We start from the raw sequence: 14,495 nt of genomic DNA, 5'->3' as shown, positions 1-14,495 counted from the left end.
CACTTGGGAAACTTTTGACACAACCCAGGGGGCCCACGGGGGTTTCTTTCCCTTCAACCTTCTCACGGTACCACCTTGGCGTGCTGCACACACAGTGACAAGCCCGCAAGGCTCACAATTCCACTTGAAGTTAGGAGATCTCAGGGAACAAACACTAAACCATTGAATTTTAGTATCAAACTGTCATTTAAAAGCTACGAACTATTTTCAGTCACTCTCAACACTTGGAGGCTTGGAGTCACTTCGGAGACACACAGCATCTCTGTTCTGGCAAAACCACAAGTGGCCTTTTGTCTGGGCAAAGGTGAAGCAGGTTTCCACCTATTCTTTCTGAAAAAGTAGAGACAAAATATAGATGTTTTCAAATGAAAGCTAAAATTTTGTGGCTTGGTGTATGAAATGTTCTTTTCCATCATAAGGGTTTTGATTGTCCTGTGTGTGAGGCAGATTCACTGTGCACTGGGTACCAAGTTGTCTGAGTCCAGCGAGACAGAATGCCCCAACACATGAGTTACATGTAGTGGGCTTACTACTTGCAGCTGGGCAGCAGGGACGACAGAAGCCTAAGAGTCTCCTGAGGCTCAGGAAAGCTGCCAGGGGTAAACGGAGTCTCATGTCATGCACCCTGCTTGCACCACAGCTGAGAGACCCTGGAAGGCAGACGGGAACATGATTCCCAGGAACATGATTCACTGTGTTAAAGTGCTGAAGGACATCCTCTTTCTGGGGAGCATGGGATGGGGGGCTGGAACAGAGTCCAGGCTATTCTGGCCAGCTCCCCACTGTCTCAGGATGTTCTATTTCCAGCAGATTCTACAGTTATTCTTGAGAACTGCAAGTGAGAATGGTGGGAGAACTGGGTTGGTCCAAGGCCACCTGAGAACTGTTCCACACTATACTCGTATATTACGACCTGTTCTGAGGTGTGTGTGTGCATGTGCACACGTGCACGTGCATGTGTGCCTGTATATGTCTGTGCACACACATGTATTCATGTGCAGTATGCACAGGACATCAGGAGTGGAGACCCCCATATCGTGTTCTTCACCTCACATTGGAGGGGAACCTGGCAAAAGACTGGCCTTCCTAAAAATCAAGTAGGATAGGGGCTTGAGCCATCTTGGGTTGGGCACTAAAATTCCATGACACATTCTATCCAATGTGATCCTATGAAATCTTAAAGAAAGAGGCAGCTTCAGAGTATTTTGTTTAGTGAAAAGCGAGGTTCAAATGGGTTTGCATAGTAAGTCAACAAGTATGTAAAAATCAAAAAAACGCAAGACAGAGTATCTCTAGAAAGGTATGCAAGAAAATGGTGATACTGACTGCCTTCTACAGGGTCTGGGGAATGGGCAGGAGGGGGAATGGAGATTTACTTTTCACCATATGCTTTTGTACTTTTTGATTTTCTTTAAAGCATATGCATGTAGAACTATTTAAAAACACTTTAAAAAATTAATGTGACCTTATTTTGTAATCATAAACTGGTGAGGTCTAGAATTATTATTTCCTAAGATATTTATAGCTCTAACCCCCAACCCCTACACACACACTGAAGGCAGTGATGTACCATTCCTCCCCTCTCCTTCTGTAAAATAAATCAGTAAATTTCATTTACGGAACTGTCAGCTAGGGATCCTGAAAGAAGGTGAGGAGGCTGGGATTCTGAGCTGGAACCAGGCAGATGGGGAAGGCTGAAAGCGATCCAGTGGATTCCACAGTGATTGCCTGTAGGTTTTCCTCCCCGTTCCCTTCTCTTCTCCTCCCCCCCTCCCTTCCTCTCTTTCTCTCTCTCCCTCTCAATAGGTACTTAATGGGTACCTATTACATGTCAGGCACTGTTCTAGGCTCTGAGCACAGCAGTGAGCAATGAGCAGGGAATATTGGAGTCAAGTCCTTGGTTGCTTGCTTGCCTGTCTGTGTACCCAGCTCCTAGGCAAATAAAACCATCTAGTTCTACTTTAAAATGGGTGACTAGGAGCCTTTCTCTGAATGAGTGGGGTGGGGAGCCACCAGCACACTTACCAGATGTCCAATGCCTTCCCTGTGTGTCAAGCATGGTGCTAGGACCTGGGGATGCCTCAGTAAGCCAAGCGGGCTGGGATTCTGCCCACCTGTGGCTGGCTTACTCCTCAGCAGAGATGGAGAGTGTGCACTGAGCATAAGTGGGTCTCCCTCAGGGTCTCCTGGTAGAAGGGTCTCTATCTTCACCTTCTAAAATATATAATCTCACTTTCCAGGAGGACTCCACTTCCTCAGCCCCCTCAAGCAGTGTTCCCAGGCCCCTGAACTTCGGATTCTTCACTGGGAAAATGGAGATGGCTATAGTAAGGATTAACGGAAGAGCATGGTTTTAGCATGCTCACAATCACCAGACACGCTGTTTGTACTGCAGGGTCCTGGGGCCAATCCCAAGGACTCTCATTCCGTGTGTCTGGAGTGGGCCCAGCAATCTGTCCTACATCCCCTGGATGATTCTGAGGCAAGTGGTCCTGGAAGGGACCGCTCCGACCCACTTGGAAAGCACCACACCGGATGATGAAGGTGAAAGGGAAAGTGCTCTCTAAATGTCAGCTGTGTGCATGCCACACACAAGGGTGCCCTGGATTAACTACCTCTGGCCAGTGTGGGTGGCATGAAAATGCAGCCCTCAGGGCTCCTGCTGGCAGGAACATGTCTGATTGCTGGCTCCAGCTGCTGCCTGCTGAATCCACCTCTGTCTCGGTGCTGAGACTGACCCCAGCCCTTTCCTGCAAGACTTGGGACTGCTCTAACAGGAGACTTGGCCTGAGGCCTCCCCATCAGCCTGGCCAGAATATTCTGGGAACTGTGCTGCTGTGTAAGACTGTTCCCATGTAGGTCCTCTCTCTCCTTCCCACTCTCCTGCAAGTGGCAGACTTGCACCACGATCTAACAGCTCTCCCCGTCATCTTTGGCACCCCTAATTCTTCACAGATGTTAGCCCAATAAATCTCTTGCACATCTAGTTCCACCCTGGCATCTTCTTCTCCGAGGACCTGAACTAATAAACCTGGCTTGGTCTCTGACATCAGAGCAGTCTTTGGTAGTGACTCCTGCTGTGCCCTCTTTATTGCCAGGGTCCTTCCTGGTGGCAGCAGCGCTTGAGTTGTGGAATCATGTGCCCAAAGGGAAGCAAGAACTGGCCTCTCCAAAATTCTTTTATCTTGTCTTCAGCCATGATGGCATGGCACCAGTGCCATGTTGCTGTAGAGTGTAGTGGTTCAGAGCATGGATTCTGGGGCTAGCTTGTTCTACTTTAAATCCCAGCTCTGCATGACCTTGTGCAAATTACTTACCCTCTCTATGCCCTAGCAGCTATGTAAGACACATATGTGGATGGTACTTGCTTCCCAGAGTTATTGTTCAGAAATAACAATAACTCTGGCCCTGCCACTGAGCTGTCTGCTTCTCATCAACATGTTATGATTTAGGAAGTGCCAGGCAAGTGTCCTGCCCTATACCTGCTCCCCCCAACATGCCTAGAAATAGTCCCTGTGATTTCTGCCACTCCTTTGGTTGAAGAGGTCACATGGTACACTGGAACCACCCTAGCTCCAGGCCCAGCTGTGCCACTTCTACCAACAGGATCTGTATAGGTCATTTTCTTTTTCTACTACCCAGCTTCTTTATTCATGAATTCAGAAAGTTGAATATCTCTTCTTAAAGGTTGGACTTTAGTTCTAGCCCCAAGATTCTGTGAAAGAATAGTACTCGCCAAAGGCAAACTTCGTCTTCTTCCATCTGTCCACTCAATGTGCACTTAGCATGTGTTATTGGCTCAGCTACACGCTAGGCCCTGGGCAGTCAAAAACGAAGAGAAGCTCTTTGCCTTCAAGTTGCTCAGTCTCCCTAGGGAGACAAACACGTCCACAAATAACTCCAGTACAATGAGGGTTTTGTGACCACCTAGAGATGAAAGACTTCTGCCATGATTATTACTAACATAATGGGAAGTGGGAGAGGTTCAGGAAATCACTTCCTGATTGTTTTTGGCTCAGAGAGGAAGGACAGTGTGTTTCAATGTCCCCTGGTTTAAAAAAAAAAAAAAAAAGGAAAGTGTATTTATTTTCATTGAGAAAAAGAAACCAAAAACTCTGAAGGTTAAACAAATAGGAAGAGTTTATTTTTTTTCTCACAGGTCATGAGGCCAGTTAATGATTAGTAAGACCCAAGTGGGTGTTTGGTGAGTTACAGGATCTCTTTGACAGTAGGGGTTTTCCTCATACCAGCTCTGAGACTTCCAGCTCAGCCATGCCTCCAGGCCTGTGGGAGAGATACTTCTGGTTGTGGGGGCCCCTTTTGCAGCTCAGCATTGGCAGTTCAGGTAAGCCGGGTCTTGGACCTTGAGTGGAACTTATTTCAGTCAGTGATTGTATTTTTTAAACTACTTATGCATTACTAACCATTGGAAGGTCCCATAAAAGCCCTTTGCCTCTCCTGAGGTAAATTTAGAAGAGGGGGGAAAACCCTACTATCATAATGGGAATGAAGATGAACAGGACGCTTGCTCAGGTCACAAGAATTGAACTTCCCCTGGTTATCTGACTCATCTTTCTAAAACCTGCATTATAGTCCTTTTTACCTTACATGAGTCAGGATGACTATAAGAAAATAAAATTTGATTAATTTCAAAATATTTATTTCACCCTATAAAATATCCACTGTCCCAAGATATGTTTAATTTTAAAATTAAAATTTCTTAAAACAGTAATGATTTTGTCATTGAGATTGTTAGAAGTTCTTTCTAATCTTGCCACCCAACTCAAGTTCGGGTTGGTCATCCTTCCTGGATATATTTTAACTAGTCCCTGCTAACACAGATGCCTGATAGAACAACTTCCATCAGACATCATTCGCACTTTATCAGATACCACTCACATTTCACCCTGGTAAAGAACCAGCCCACTGCTCCTGCTTGCCTAATATAGCAAATTAACTGCCTCCACCTCCACCCTGCGTGGCACTGAGATTCTCAGAAGACTCTCCTCACCCCAGAAGTGGCACCACCCTCAGAAAGGTCCCTTCCCTCTGCTCCCCAAAGCAAACTGCTTTTCTGCCTTCTCCACAACGTGCTTGATTCTCATTGCCCGGCTTTCAAGTGTGCCGGTCCTTCTGCCTGGAGTTGCTCATACTACCCTTGGGTTAATTTCACATCCTCCGGGAGGGCTTGCATGATTCACGTCTCCCTTGCAACACCCACTCCTCCACTCAGCACCCCTCCCCCTGATCCAAAGTTCAACTTGCAAGAGTGTGTTCTCTACCTGCTTTCATGGGAGGCATTTAAAAGATGCTGATTAGCTTCATGTGTGCTTTCTCCCACCTCAATCACTTCTTCCCATCAGGTGAGGATTTGGGGCTTCTGCCTCTTTTAGCACACTTAGTACTGTGCTCTGTATACAGCAGATGCTCAATGAATGTTGCTGCATTGCTGCTTAGGGGACGCAATGTGTTGAGCAGATGGGCATAGGCCCTGGGTCAGACTAACCTGGATTTGAATCCTGGCTCCATTTCTTAATAGTTGTATGACTTTGAAAAAGTGACTTCTTTTCTATACCTGTCATTGGAGGTCATTCTTACCAGATGGTAATGCTTTAAGGACTAAAGAGATATCTGTGGGCAGAATCTGACATTCTCCAGTTGCAGTTGGTTATTCTCTGGTGATTTTCTTGTTAGTGAATGTTTGCCTGGGCTAATGGAAATTGAGGGAACAGAGCTGTCATGAGCCACCCCGTCCCTGCTCAGCAGCTCCATGCCTGCTTAGGCGCTAGAAGGCATTTGCTGGTTGTCCTGATTTGAAGCTCGAGGGGTAGGAGGGCTAGCAGTAGAGTGCCTTCAAACTCTTTTTGCAACCTAATTTCTCAGCAAGCCTGGAGCCTCAGGCACAGAAATCCTGAACCAGAAAGCAGGGTTGGGATCAGGGCAAAAGCTGATCCAGTTCCAACCACATGTATGGGAATCACCCTAGAAGCCCCATGCACAGAGAGCTTATGATAACTTGTTAGTGAGGCCTCGGGGGTTCTTCCCTGTGCCTTTGCCTTTGTCTCTGTTGTCTTTCTCTTCACATCTATCTAGTGAGGCAGTCTCTATTTCCCATCTACTTCTCTTCTTTTCCCACCTTAACTGAGTGTATCATTGTCAACGGTGACACTGTTTATGAAATTAATGTTTCCTATTCTTACTTTTAAAAGTATTATCTTAGAAATTAAATGAGTTAGTGGATAGGCAGAGATAGAAATTGTGTGTGTGGCAGAGAGTGATAGACATGTGCCAAAGTCAGAAGGAAAAAGAACATAATTGCTTTAAGGTAGTCTAAAGGAAGTAGGTGGGAAAAAAGAGAATGGGAGAGGCAGAGAGATCAAGGTAAAGGAAAGGGAGAAATTATTGAATGTGAGGGAGGGTGGTACCAAGGTGAGAATCCCTCTGTCACACCAGGGCAGCAGCCGGCCACACGGGCCTCTGTGGAAGTTCGGCCTCCACTCACTTTTGGCTGAGTGTCTGCACAACATTTCATGGCAGCCCAGGTCACACCCAGGTCTTTCCTTGGTCTGCGGGGGTCAAGATTGTTGAGATTGCTCCTTGATCAAACCGTCTCTCATGCTTCTAGGCCGGCTCAGGTGTCTCCTGCTCTAGATGGTTTCACAAGTGTTCCCCCATGTGGGGAAGGTGGCCTTCTGTGTGTTCTCTCAGCACCTGGGTTTCCTAGTCACAGGTCTCATGTCCTGTTTCCTGTGGGGTTTCCTGTTTATTTCTGCTTTCACCTCTAGAGTCCAGCTCCCTAAGGGCAGTTTTGGCTGGTATCCCAGAAGCCTTGGTTGCTGAGAGGAAAGAAATTGAGCAGCTTGCAGCCCCCACCTCCACTTAGTTATGTGACACTAGCCCTGAAACAACAATTCAGCCAACGAAGGAGTCCAGAAGTGGGCCAGTTCAGTTAGACCACGGACACGGTGATCCACAGATCATCTGAGAACCAGCTCCAACTGCTGAAGAGGCTGGAGCTCAGAAGAGGCAGGAAGCTGAGGCCCCGCAATGCTGAGCTGGGGGCGAGGCAGCTGGGGAGAAGCAGCCTGGGACGCCAGCCTCTCAATGACCAGCCTGGGCTTTTAATAGGCATTGATTCTGTACCCTGTGTGTCTGGCAAGAGCCCCATCCGGTCAGCCCTTCCCCGACACTGCAGAGTCCTTTTGAGGAGCATGGAGGAGGGAGCCCACAGCCCCACGCACACACTGATGGCTCCGCTGTTATCTCCACATTTGAGAACAAAGTGTCTGGTTGTGGTTTTAAGCCAACTGTGTCTCTGCCGCAGCACCGCATTCCTTCTTGGTCAAGCCACATAATCAAAACTGTTTTAGCAAGAGAATACTTGTATGCACAGAAATGTATGTGGGATACCAATCTACAGAACATATCTAAAACAGGTAAAGGTAGGACTGTAGAGGAGCACTTTCTAGTATTTACAGATCAACAGTCAACCCACGTGGACCACGAGCAGTCCGGAAGGGCAAAAGTAGCTCTGTGCGTATATGTCCTGAGATTCACTTTCCATCAAGGAAACGGGGGTGCTACCAGGACTTTAAATAAGTAACTTTCCTTTAACACTTGTTCAGCACTCAGGCCCAAGAATGGAAAATCTGGGCTCTTTTCAGACTTGGAAAGCCAGTTTTTAATTCTATACCCCTCCTTCCTATTGCTTATAAACCATTGGCCAGCCCGGCAGGTCATGGAAATAAAGTGAACCCAAGTGGAAATTGCAATTTTTAAGATTCAAACATTAAAAAAAATTAAAGATACCAGTCATATATGGAAGTACATGCAAATAGCAAAAATTAACACAGTCCTAAAAGCATAATATGACTCACTATATATTTTTTCTTTATATAATATATATATTATATATACAAAGGTACTTCAAAAAGTTCATGGAAAGATTTGTATTGTCTTTTAATTCTATTTTTCTCCAAACTTCTCTTATATTTTCTTCTAAACCTTATGGGCTAGCTCAGTCAGACTAAGATCACCAGGGACAAATCCTTTGGCTATGATGTATTATATATTTTAGGTTGGCATGTTAGCCATTATAAAATTTTATTTTATTTATTTACTTTTATTTTATTTTTAATTGTACATATTTGTGGAGTACAGTGTACTGTGTCAATACATGCATATATTATACAATGATTCATTTGGAGTAGATAGCATATCCGTCACCTAAACATTTATCTTTTCTTCCATAATATATTTGTTAATATAATGTCGAATTTGATTTGCCAACATTTATTTTTATTTTTGCATATTTTTATACTTATATTTATTATTTTTCATATACGTTTATAAAGGAAATTTGTCTATCATTTCTTTTCTTGTACTACCCTTGTCTGGTTTTAATTCTAGGGTTATTATAACCTCATAAAATAAGTTTCTATTCTATGAAACACTTTATACAAGGGTACTTCAAAAAGATTGTGGAAAGATTCATATTACCTTTTAATTATATTTTTCCACGAACTTTTTGAAGTACCTTCACATAAGCTAGAGATTATCTGTATTTTAAATGTTTGGTGGAGTTCTCATATGAAACCATCTGGTTCTAGTGTATTTTAGGGCCAGAGAAGACTCTTGGTTGCCAATTCAATTTTTTGATGCTGGTAAGTTTATTTCGGTTTTCTATTCTCGAGTCCATTTCAGTAAATTATATTTTTCTAGAAAACTATTCATTTGTCACAAGTTTTCTCATTTATTTGTCTAGGAATTTTTAAGAATATCTTTTAATCCTTGATGTTCTACAGTTGTTCTATGGTCTCCCTAGTATAGATTTATTTATTTTTTTATTTTGCTCATCAGCCCAAGAATAATGTTTGATTGGAGAACTCATACCTTTTATAAAATTATTAACTTTTTCCATAAGTAATAGACTATTTTTTATAGCAGTTTAAGGTTTACAGAGAGATGAAACAGGAAGTAGAGACAGTTCCCATACCCTCCCCTCATACACATACAAAACATTATCTCCTATTAATAACATGTTATATTAGTGTGGTACATTTGTTATAATTATGAACCAATATTGATATATTATTATACATTTTTATACATATACAGCTTTACCTTAGGGTTCCCTCTTTGTGTTGTACAGTTTTATGGGCTTTGCCAAATGCCTGATGTTACGCATTCACCATTACAGCATCGTACAGAGTAGTTTCTCTGCCCTAAGTGTCCTCTGTGCTCCACCTTTCCGTCCGTCCGTCCCTCCTTCCTCCGCTGAAACCCTGGCAACCAGATTTTTTTTTTTCCATTACTTCAAATATTTCTCATTTCTTTGTGCTGGGAACATTCAAAATCCTCTCTTCTACCTAATGGAAATTATACAATAAATAGTTGTTAATTATAGTCGCCCCACAGTGATAGAGCTCTAGACAGTATTCCCCCCTCTAGCTGTGTTTTTGTATTTGTTAGCCCACCTCTCCCCATCCCACCTCCCTCCTGCCCTTTCCAGCCTCTGGTAACCACCATGCTACTCCTACTTCTGTGTCATCCACTTTCTTAGCTTCCACATGTGAGTGAGAACACGCAGTATTTCTCTTTCTGGAGAACTCATACCTTTTTCTAAGTTATGGAAATTCTTAGCAATTATCTTTTCAGAATACTGCTTTGTCTCCCATTTTTCTCTTCCAGAGAACAACCATCAGATAATGTTGGAGCCTCTCCATCTACTGTCTGTACTTTTTAACTGCACTTTTATATTTTAAAAGTTTCTTTTACTTCTGTGCTAGATATTATAATATTGATTTTTTAACTCTGTGCTAGATATTACAGTATTGATTTCTTTTTTATTTGATTTTTTTCATTTCCAATTTTCTAATTAGCTTTTTCCTATGTATCTTATTTTATCATTTATGCCTGTTTCTATTTCATAATTTCTTATGCTCTGTCTTTATTTTTACCCCTTTATTTTTAGCATACTTATTTTAAAGTATTTAAAGGCTTTTTAAAGCTTATTTCATCTGGAATGAGTTTGTGATCCACTTATTGGTTTTATTGACTATCTTTGCAAATATTTGATTTCTTAATATATTTAAACATTTTGTTTGCAGGCTCATTTCTAAGTAAACTTTTTATTGAAGTACAACATACGTACAGAAAAGTTCACAAATTATTATGTTGGGATTTAGAGGCTGTTACCTCAGAATGTGGTGGTGCTTTGACGTGCTGGAATAGAGTAGCCTCAAGGTTTCTCCGACATTCCCCACCCCTCCTGTCCCTCAATCCTCTGTCACTCTCCAAAGCACAGACAAAATACAGTTGTTCCCTTATCTACCTAAAGTCTAGACCTGCCAAAGAAGAAGACAATTATCTCTGGTCCTTTCTCTGAGTTTTCATTAACGTAACTCGTATCTCAGGAAGACTGTCAACACACATGGACAAACTTTTGTCACACACCATTGTCTTCTATTTTGGTCCCATTCAGTATATACTTTGTCCCAGGCGATTATATGTTCTCCAGGCCCATTGAGTCCCCCCCAAAATCATTTAGTCCTACACCCCCATCTCCCCTTTCCCTGTAAAGAGGGGTATGTAAGCATCTGTACCCCACTAGGTTATTGGGCAATCATTCTGCAATTCCCCCATGCTATGCATGTTAAAATAAAATTTGTTATGCCTTTTCTCCATCTTAATCTGAATTTGTCAGTGAGTTTTAGAGAACCTTCAAGGGTGAAGAGAAAGCTTTCCCTTGGCTCCAATTACTACACAGATTAATGAATTTTCAGAGTGAACTCATCTGTATAACCAACATGCAGATCAAGAAATGAAACATTACCAGGGTCCTAAAACCCAACCCTATACCTTCTTTTAGTCACTACCACCCCAAAGAGAACTGTTATACTTCACTTCTAACATACTAGATTAGTTTCATTTTAATTTTCAATGAAAAGATCCATGCTGGCCTCTCCTCTCCCCCCACTCCCCTTCTGCCCTCTCCATCTTTGGACTCTCAGTCAGGGTGCCAATCAGGTGGGTTGTCTAAGCTCCTGTTAGTGAGGCCTTGTCTTTCCATTCTGCCTCCCTAAATAAACTGTAGTAGACAAGGATACCCACTCCTACCACTCCTATTTAATATAGTATTAGAAGTACCAGCCAGGGCAATCAGGCAAGAGAAAGAAAAAATGGGCAACCAGATTGGGAAAGGCAAAGTCAAACTGTTCCTATTTGCAGATGACATGATCCTATATGTAGAAAACCTAAAGACTCGGCCAAAAACCCTTAGAGTTGATAAACAATTTCAGCAAAGCTGTAGGATAAAAAATCAACATGCAAAAATCAGTAGCGTTTTTACACTCCAAAGATGGACTAGTAGAAAAAGAAATCAAGAATGCCAGCCTATTCACAATAGTCATCAAAAAAATAAAATACCTAGGGATCAATTAACCAAGGAGTTGAAAGATCGCTACAATGAGAACTACAAATCACTGCTGAAAGAAATTAAAGAGGACACAAAAGATGGGAAGCCATTCCATGCTCTTGGATTGGAAGAATTAACATTATGAAAATGTCCATACTACCCAAAGTGATCCCCATCAAAATACCAATGACATTCTTCATTAAAATAGAAAAAACAATCCTAACATACATAGGGAAAAACAGAAGACCTTGAGTAGCCAAATAAATCCTGAGCAAATAAATAAATAAATAAATAAAGCCAGAAGCATGAAACTACCTGACTTCAAATTACAGTACAAAGCTATTATAACCAAAACAGCATGGAACTGGCATAAAAACAGACACTCAAATGGAACAGAATAGAGAACCCAGAAATCAACCCACATACTTATAGCCAATGGATATTTGACAAGGGCAACAGGAGCTGGGATATTTGACAAGGGCAACACTAGGGAAAGACTGCCTCTTCAATAAATGGTGCTGGTAAAACCGGACATCCATATGTAGAAGAATGAAACTAGACCTGTACCTCTCACCATATACCAAAATCAACTCAAACTGGATTAAAGATTTATAAAAGACCTCAAACTATAAAACTCCTAAAAGAAAACATAGGGGAAACACTTTAGGAAGTAGGACTGGGCAAAGAGGTTATGAATAAGACCTAAAAACATAGGCAACAGAAGAAAAAAATGGGATTATATCAAATTAAAAAGCTTCTGCACACCAAAAGAAACAGTAAACAGAGCAAAAAGACAGCCTACAGAATGGGAGAAAATATATGCATCCAACATGGGATTAACATCCAGAATATACAAGAACTCAAACAGCTTAACAGTTAAAAAAACAAGTAACCCAATTAAAAAATGGGCAAAGAGCTGAACAGGAATTTCTCAAAGGAAGATATACAAATGGCCAATAGACACATGAAAAAATGCTCAACATTACTAAGCATCATCAAATCAAAATCACATTGAAATATCATTTTACACCAGTTAGACTGGCCATTATCAAAAAGACAGTGAATAACAAATGCTGGCAAGGATATGGAGAAAGAAGAACCCTCTTACATTGTTGGTGGGACTGAAAATCAGTGCAGCCATTATGGAAGACAGTATGGAGATTCCTCAAAGAACTACAGATAGAAGTACCATACAAGCCAGCAATCCTACTGTTGGGTGTCTATCCAAAGCAATGGAAATCATCATGTCAAAGGGATACCTGAACTCCCATGCTTATTGCAGCTCCATTTACAATAGGTAAGAGTTGGAATCAACATAACTGTCCATTTCCAGATGACTGGATAAGGAAAGTGTGGTGTATATACACAATGGAATACTACTCTGCTATAAAAAGGAATGAAATCCCACCATTTACAGCAACATGGATAACCTCAGAGAAAATTATGTTAAGTGAAATGAGCCAGGCACAGAAAGAGAAATACCGCACGTCCTCACTCATAAGTGAGAGCTAAAAAGGAAAGAAAGAAAGGGAGGAGGAAGGAAGGAAGGAAGAAACAATCACAATCATTTGCTGAACTTTGAAAGGAGCAAATGGAACTGAAGCCACCAGAGGTGGGAAAGGGGAGGGGAAGTGGGGCTAATGAGAAATTGGTAGAGGGCTACAAAAAATGAAAAAACAAAACAAAACAAACGAGAAAAACTATAGCCCTAGGCAATAAGTCAGTAGCTGGTTTTTGTTTGTTTTGCTTTTGTTTTTAGCCTTCCTTCCTGAGTTGGGGAGCCCCTCTCCACTACCTGAGTTGGGGAGCCCCTCTCCACTACCAGCTACCAAAGGTAAGCCTGGTGCTGGTCCTTCATGTCTGTCCTAGAGCACTTTTGGACCCTTTTTACCTCACAGAGCTGAAATCTTACAATCACTGACTTCTCCCAGACCTGAAACCCAGTACCATTCTGCATTTCTGTTCTTTTTCTTGTTCATGGCAATATTTTTACATTTGAGATTGTCAATGTCTTGCTTTCTCTCTCCTTTGATACTCATCTGTCATTGCTCTCTGGTTGGAGTGGTGGTTGGGGGAGGGGTACTTGAATATGATTCACTGCACCATGTTCCACATTCTTGAATGATCAATAGTTTTATCATCTTCAAATAATCGGTATTTTTTTTCCTTCCTTTTCAAACTTTCTAACTTTTATCTCATTTTACTATCTTGTTTCACTGTCTCCAGTGAAATATTTGATAGAAGCAGTGATTGCAGACACTCCTGTTTGTTCTCAGTTCTAAATGGAATATTTCTAATGGTTCACCAGTAAGTCTGATCCTTGCAATGGGCTTTGGTAGACATCCTTTCTTATGTGAAGGAGTGTTTAGAGTTGAATTTTATCAAGTGTTCTTTTTTTCTGTATTTGTTGAGATGGGCATATTCTTGTTTAGTTTATTCATATGTGAATTACATTAATACATTTTCTAACGTTAAAACATCCTTGTATTCCTTGAATTCAACCCTGCTTGTCTATGACGTACTTTTTGTTCTTGTTGTCCTCGATGGATTTAGATTTGCTGCTATTTTATCTAGGAATTTTGTGTCTATGTTTATAAGTGCAATTGGCCTTAGCCTTTCTTTCTCCTTCTGTCCTTGTCTAGTTTTGGTAGTTTGGTGGCTCTCGTAGAATGAGTTGGGATTCTGTCTCCCGTTTTCTATTCTGTATAACCGTATGTGTAAGATCAGGATTGCAGGGTTGGTAGGACTCTTCTCTAAAACTGTCTGGTGTGTTAGAGTTTTTTGATGAATAGATTTAAAACTACGGTTTCAATTCCTTTACACTATAGTTTTACATGTGATTTTCTGTTTTTTCTTTCTTAACTAAGTTTTGGTAAGTTATAGTCTTCTAGGTGATTATCCATTTTCTAGAAAAATATCTGCATTTTCAACTTTCACATGGGTATAAACATGTCCTTTTATGGTTTAAAAAAACTACTGAGTCTATATTTATACCCCCTTTTTATTCCTGATGTTGTTTACTGTGACTTCCTTTTTTTTCTTACTTCGTCTTATCAAAAGTACATCTAGTTTATTATTC

The 14,495-nt window shown here is 41.6% G+C and overlaps 2 protein-coding genes across 2 annotated transcripts in view; one reads left to right on the top strand and one right to left on the bottom strand.

Moving 5' to 3' along the window:
- The first annotated feature begins 4,221 nt into the window (after positions 1-4,221).
- PLA1A (phospholipase A1 member A) overlaps positions 4,222-14,495 on the top strand; it is a 33,539-nt gene continuing 23,265 nt past the window's right edge. Inside the window, exon 1 of the mRNA XM_063115278.1 lies at positions 4,222-4,345. Coding sequence (XP_062971348.1) covers positions 4,273-4,345 — 73 coding nt within the window. The 5' untranslated portion in view covers positions 4,222-4,272. The remainder of the gene's footprint in view (positions 4,346-14,495) is intronic.
- Positions 8,576-14,495, bottom strand: part of POPDC2 (popeye domain containing 2) — a 75,949-nt gene continuing 70,029 nt past the window's right edge. The window contains exon 4 of the mRNA XM_063115307.1: positions 8,576-9,368. Within this exon, the coding sequence (XP_062971377.1) occupies positions 9,316-9,368 (53 nt within the window). The 3' untranslated portion in view covers positions 8,576-9,315. The remainder of the gene's footprint in view (positions 9,369-14,495) is intronic.

This window comes from Cynocephalus volans, chromosome 1 (assembly GCF_027409185.1).
Source record: "Cynocephalus volans isolate mCynVol1 chromosome 1, mCynVol1.pri, whole genome shotgun sequence".
NCBI classification, from domain to species: Eukaryota; Metazoa; Chordata; class Mammalia; order Dermoptera; family Cynocephalidae; genus Cynocephalus; species Cynocephalus volans.
This window is presented reverse-complemented; position numbering and strand designations above follow the sequence as displayed.